The sequence below is a fragment of the Ipomoea nil genome, unplaced genomic scaffold (genome assembly GCF_001879475.1).
Source record: "Ipomoea nil cultivar Tokyo-kokei standard unplaced genomic scaffold, Asagao_1.1 scaffold2653, whole genome shotgun sequence".
Classification (NCBI taxonomy): domain Eukaryota; kingdom Viridiplantae; phylum Streptophyta; class Magnoliopsida; order Solanales; family Convolvulaceae; genus Ipomoea; species Ipomoea nil.
This window is the reverse complement of record NW_017619081.1, coordinates 3,641,033-3,647,661: the sequence shown is the minus strand read 5'-3', so window position 1 is coordinate 3,647,661 and position 6,629 is coordinate 3,641,033. Positions and strand designations below refer to the sequence as shown.

General features: G+C 38.0%; 1 protein-coding gene across 1 annotated transcript; it reads right to left on the bottom strand.

The window, feature by feature from the left end:
• Positions 1-1,489: 1,489 nt before the first annotated feature.
• Positions 1,490-3,203, bottom strand: LOC109154744. Its single transcript, XM_019302471.1, has 2 exons — positions 2,483-3,203; positions 1,490-2,397 (listed from the first exon to the last, which is right to left on the bottom strand). The coding sequence occupies exons 1-2, from the start codon at positions 3,201-3,203 to the stop codon at positions 1,490-1,492; spliced, it is 1,629 nt and encodes a 542-aa protein (XP_019158016.1).
• Positions 3,204-6,629: the final 3,426 nt, after the last annotated feature.

Here is a 6,629-nt window from a genome sequence, read left to right as displayed (position 1 = left end):
TCATACACTACACTACAAGAAAAATCGCGAATCGCGACGGAAAAATTCCGTCGGGAAATGGCAATATTCCGTCGCGAATCGCGTTTCGCGACGGAATGGCGACGGAATTTATTCTTTTTAATTTATTCTTTTTTGAAGTCATGTCTGGCATCAAGAAATTTATCTGTTATATATTAAGGATGCATTTTACATATAATCAAATTTAAACACTTGGTTTCTATTTGTTTTTATTTTTTTAAACTTTATTTTATTTTATCGTATTTGTTTCCACATGTTTGGTGTTAAGGATGACCCTATCGCGGTAATAAGTCTTATGGGTTAAGAAAAACATAAAACATATATATCATTGCAAACTGACAGTTTTTCTTGTTAGTTATATTGTCAAAAGGTTAGCTTAGAAATTAGAATCACTATTGCTGGTAATGAAATATGACCCACTTAAATTGTTGAACCGATAGTATATATAGCACAGGGAAGAAGGTTCTTTGAAACTTAAGCAAGATTAATTAGGTCCATCAGCAAGAAAGTATAGGATTACAAAGGCGAAATTTCCTCACTTTTAAGGTCTCACACCTTAGTTGAAAGTGAAATTTATATAAGCGATGCACACAGTAATGTTAAAACTGACGTTGTGACACAATCAATTTATAACGCAGTTCGGGCAAACAATCCTAATCTGCGAGGCACTTCTCAAGTTGAGAATTTGCCTAAATCCACTAAAAGCTTAATATTCAAAGTACACTGTTTAGGGAACGGGGATTACACAATATGATGATCTTTTCCTATCAGACTATTGTGACCTAAACACTTGTACTACTTTTCAAGGGGATTTGGGTATCTCTTCTCAACGACTCTCGTGACTCATAATTAGATATTGAAAGCATGAATACATGTGATTGAGAGAGGCTTCTTTTATAGGATTAGATCCTTTCTTTGATTGTGAATAGGTTTATTAATCCTAATTCTAACAGGAATAAGTATCTTGAAATCTTCTGAGATTAGGGAATGATTTTTGCACATGATCTTTGACAATTCATTAAAAGTCAACATTCTCCCCCTTTGTCAATTTTTTGCAAAAACCTTGATCTTCAGAAGAACTTAATTTCTGAGATATCTCCCCCTTAATTTGTTCTCTGTTTTTGTTGATGACAAGCAATATTAAGAGAGAATGCCCCAGTTAGCTTTCCTTGAAATGACTCCCCCTTTGTTTGTTCTCTGTTCTTCTTGTTGATAGAAAAGTATCAAGAGAGAATGCATTTTTACTTCTGCTTGTTACTAGGACAGCCATAAAGTGAGCATTAGCAGTTTACAAACAGTTTAATTTCTTGAGACATAATCATGCAAAAAGAGGCTAGATACTTCATGATAGTTTTTCAAAAAAAATATAGGTGCTTCCCTCCCAGCTGCTTTCTCCTGCTGTCTGCCTGTTTCCTTTCTCCTGCTGTCTGCCTGTTTCTCCTTTTCTCCTTCTCCCCCTTTTTTGCTAAAATTATACAGGGGATGTTGAAACAGTTGTTTCAACATCTTCTTCCTGATTATTCTTCTGACTTTCTTCTTCTGAGCTATCATCATGTTTATCACTTCCTTCTTGGTCATTCTTCTGAGTTTCTTCTGTTTTATCTTCCTCTTCTCTATTGTCTGGTTTGAGAGCTTGTAGCCATTGTAGGACTTCTGCTTTTTCCTCCTTGATTTCCATATGTTTCCTTAGAATCTGTTTCTCTGAATTTTCCAATTCATTCAGTCTTTTCTCGAAGTATTTTAGTAGGGTTTTCTGATCTGTTGGATCTTCAGTTGGGATAGAGGCTTTGAGATCATTTTGGTGTCCCCCTTTTTTCAGCTTCATGGTTGTGTTTATGGTCTTGACTTGTGTCTTCGGTCCATGTGATTTCAGTCCTTGTTTGGATAGAATAGAGTAGATCAGATTAGGGAAACTGAGGGAAGCCTTTGACTCACTACTTTCTGTCAAGTTTGTAATCTGTGAGTACATAATGTCTCCAATGTTAACTTTGATTCCCTTCCCTATTTTGTACAGTAGTTCTGCTAGACTCCACTTAACTGTTGTTTCATGCAGAGAGGGCATCCAATTCACAAGGGCAATTTTCTGTAGTATAGCATACTTGCTTGTTAATGAGGCAGCCTTGATTTTGTTTTTATCAAAACTCACATTTCCAGTTGTAAGCTCTTGAATAACCTGTTCACTTTCTATTTGAACACCTTGTTCTTCACTGGTTGTTCCTAGGTGATTATTGATGATTTCTGGATTGAATTCATAGAATTTCCCTCTTAGATATGCCTTTCCATACATAGGGTTGCTAGGAGATGATGAGTCTTTGGTGAGGTTGCAGTAAAATTCTTTGACAGCCTGTTCTTCATAAGGATCAATATTGATAACTGATCCTGAGAGTTGGTTCTTTGTTAGAACCTCAGTGATTTGTTCACAATTTTCCAGCCTGTCTAGTATTAGGAGCTTTTGACTGATGACCTTTTTCTCCAAGAATTTTTTTCCATGTTTTGGAATTTTCTTTAGACAGAAATTTTGGACTATAGGGCTTGGGTAGTTTTGACAGGTCAGCATCACTAACTACTTTCTGTTTTCCTTTTTCCTTAATACCTAATTTCTTTTTCTTCTTTTCTGGATGAGCTTTATCACAAACAGAGGCTTCGCTTAAGTCTTCGGGAACCCAATCTTGTTCCTCTTCTGTAATTTTTTCTTTTTGTTTCTTGGGATTATTCTGCTTTGGGGGAGGTATATTAGGAGTTATTCGAGGGGGTCTAGCAGAGATAGGGAAATCGTTGGGTCTTTTTGCTCTCGGATCTGCCCCTTCATAGGGGTCAGACTTTCTTCTTTTTCTCTGTTCTCTGTCGGACAGAGGAGGTGGAGATGATGGTTCAACAACTCCGACCATGGGGTGTTCTTCCTCTACTTGGGTACAATTAGTGTTGTCCCCAGTTTCATTTATAGTGGGTAGGCAAATTGTAAAATCTCCATGTAATTCATCTGTAAGATTACCTGGGTTAGGGTTTTGATGTTCTTGAACCTCTTCAAATGGAACTTGCGAGATGGGGACCTGGTCCATGATGATGGTGGTGAGATCTTCTTCTTCGATGCATACTGGATTCGATGGAACTCCGGAGACGGCGTACTGTGGTGTGGTTCCTCTCCGAGGTATTTTTCCTTTTCTTTGATTTCTCTTCTTCACCATTGTTTCTCTGTTGTGAAGTGTGGGAGATGATCGTGGGTGAGAAGACTTAATCGGATACCCACGATTATTTAATTTAGGGATTTATCTGAAGTGGACCGGGTTATGGGCTTTTATTGTTAGCTGGGTTATGGGCCCCTTGACACTTCACGGTATATGGATCATGCTAAGTTATGGCTCTTTTTTTTTGTTTTTTTTTTTTTAAATAATGAAACCGACCCAAGTATTTTGTTCATAAAGTACACAGTCCTATTTCTGCTCTTAATTTTGCATATCTATTTCCATCAAGTGCCTTTGTTAGTATATCTGCAAGTTGATTTTCTGTATTGATATGTGTGAGATTGATGATTTCATTTTCTACTAGTTCCCTTATAAAATGATGCCTGATGTCGATGTGTTTTGTTCTAGAGTGTTGCACTGGATTTTTGGAGATGTCTATTGCAGTTTTGTTATCACAATGTATGGTCATAGTTGTTTGATGTATTCCATAATCTTCTAACATCTGTTTCATCCAAAGTAGTTGTGTGCAACAGCTTCCGGCTGCAATGTATTCCGCCTCTGCTGTTGATAATGATATAGAATTTTGTTTTTTGCTTATCCAAGATACTAAATTTGTTCCTAGGAAAAAACATCCTCCTGAGGTGCTTTTTCTGTCATCGATGTTTCCTGCCCAATCAGCATCGCAATAGGCTGATAGGTGATGATTGGTATCGAAAGAGTACCATATTCCTAATTCGGTGGTTCCTTTAACATATTTAATGATTCTTTTTACCGCTTTTAGATGATGTTCAGTAGGATTCGCTTGATATCTTGCGCATATCCCTACTCCAAAGCTTAGATCTGGTCTACTAGCAATTAGATATAGTAGACCTCCTATCATGCTTCGATATAGGGTTTGCACAATTTGTTTTCCTTCAATGTTTTTTGAGATTCTTTCTGTTGTTGGAACTGGTGTTCTGACAACTTTGCTTTCTTCTAGTCCAAATCTCTTAACTAGATTCTTTGCATATTTGCTTTGTGATATGAAGATCCCACGGTCTTGTTGTTTGATTTGTAGACCTAGGAAGTAGGTTAGTTCACCAACCATGCTCATCTCAAATTCTCCTTCCATGTTAGTGATGAATTGGTTTTTGTGGTGTTCAAGTGTTGAGACAAAAACTATGTCATCAACATAGATTTGGGCAATAACAATGTCTTGGCCATAGTGTTTGATGAATAGGGTTTTGTCCACACTACCTCTTTTGTAACCCTTTTTGACTAGGAATTCAGTGAGACGTTCGTACCAAGCTCGTGGTGCTTGTTTTAGCCCATATAGTGCTTTGTTGAGTTTAAATACACTTTGTGGAAAATGAGGGTCCTCAAATCCTTTTGGTTGAGCAACATAGACTTCTTCTTTTAGATTTCCATTTAAAAACGCCGTTTTCACGTCCATTTGATAGAGTTTTATCTCGAGTATGCAAGCCACTGCTATAAGGAGATGAATTGATTCAATTCGGGCTACAGGGGCAAAGGTTTCCTCGAAGTCTGTCCCTTCAATTTGTGTGTATCCTTGTGCTACTAGTCGGGCTTTGTTTCTTGTTATGTTTCCTTGTTCATCAGTTTTATTCTTGTAGATCCATTTTGTCCCGATGATGTTGGCGTTTTCTGGTTTGGGAACTAATTCCCAGACGTTGTTTCTTTCAAATTGTTGTAATTCTTCTTGCATAGCCTCCACCTAAAATTCATCTTTTAAGGCTTCAGTGATGTTTTTGGGCTCTATTTTGGAGGTGTAGCAATAGTCTCCTTCTTCCATTTTTTGATAATCTCGTTTCTTTCCTCTGGTTTTGATCCCTTCATTAAGTCCACCTATAATGTTTTCTACTGGGTGATTTTTCTGAATCCTTGTGTCATTTGTAGTGTGACTTTCCTCAATTTTCTCAGTATCCTTTGTTTCTTCATTCTGTGTTGTTTCTGTTTCAGTTTTCTATTCCAGTGGTGTTGGAACTGTTGTTTCAACAACGGTTGATTCTTCATCATCGGTGGTGGGATTTTCTGACGTTGTGTCATTGATAACAACATTTATGGATTCCATGACACTGTCTGTTCTGAGATTGAATACTCGATAGGCCCTGCTGTTTGAGGAGTGTCCTAGGAATATCCCTCATCTCCTTTGATGTCAAACTTTCCCAAAGGCTCTCTATCTTTTAATATATAACATTTGCTGCCAAAGACATGTGTATGTTTTAGGTTTGGTGTCTTTCCCTTCCAGATTTGGTAGGGTGTCATATTGGTTTCCTTTCGTATGAATACTCGGTTTGTTAGGAAACATTCGGTGTTTACTGCTTCAGCTCAAAACTTTGATGGTAATCTTTTGTGATTTAAAAGAACCCTTGCCATTTCTTGGATGGTACGATTCTTTCGTTCGACTACCCCATTCTGTTGAGGTGTTTTTGGGGCGGAAAACTCATGATGAATTCCATTTTCCATGCAGTAGTCTTTGAACTTTGTGTTCTCGAATTCTCTACCATGATCACTTCTTAAACGGGTGATTTTCCCTATTCTTCCATCGTTTTCATTTTTCATTTTGATGATGAGTGTTTTGAAGGTTGTGAATGCCTCAGATTTTTCTTTAAGGAAGTTTACCCATGTGAATCGTGAGTAATCATCAACTGTCACATAGACATATCTCTTTCCTCCTATGTTTTCCGTTTGAGTAGGTCCAAATAGGTCCATGTGAAGTTGTTCTAGAATTCTAGAAGTATGTGTGACACCCCAAAATCCAAATTCAATTAACGGATTAATTGAGTAATTAATCCTACTTCAATTAGTGAATTAATTCCTAAAATCCTGAAAATTCAATACTTGGGGACTAATAATTGACTAGTCAACCCCAAAGTCAAAGTTGTACCTTGAGCTTTGTAAGGAGTTCCCTTGATCCTTACACTTCCTAATGTTAGTAAGGGCATTCTTGACCTTTCACATGGTGTTAGTATTGTAACCTAACCTAGTAGACCATCTTCATTCTATCCTTACACTTTCTAAAAATCTAGCTCCACCTTCTCTCTAAAAAGGTGAGTAGCTTTTTTTCCAAGCCCAAGTTGGAGCCTTGCCAAGACTTCAAGAGTTGCTTCCAAGATTCAACATTTCTTATATTTGGGAATTTGTGCCATTGCTTTGCATTACCTTTGATTCAAGTCATTTTGTTGTATTTGGTGAGATTTGGCATGTTTTGGACATGAATTTGAGCATGGAGTTGAAAATCCCCGAAGGGATATTTTGAGGTACAGGGTTGTACCCGCGGGCGGAACAGCGGGTAGGGGTCCAACCCTCCGCCCACTCGCGGGGTACAATGGCCGGGCAGCCTGTAGCCGCTGGCGGAACCGCGGGTAGAGGCCTACTTGTGGGCCTACCCGCAAGTACATATTGTGGTGATGGCGGGGATTTGTTCCC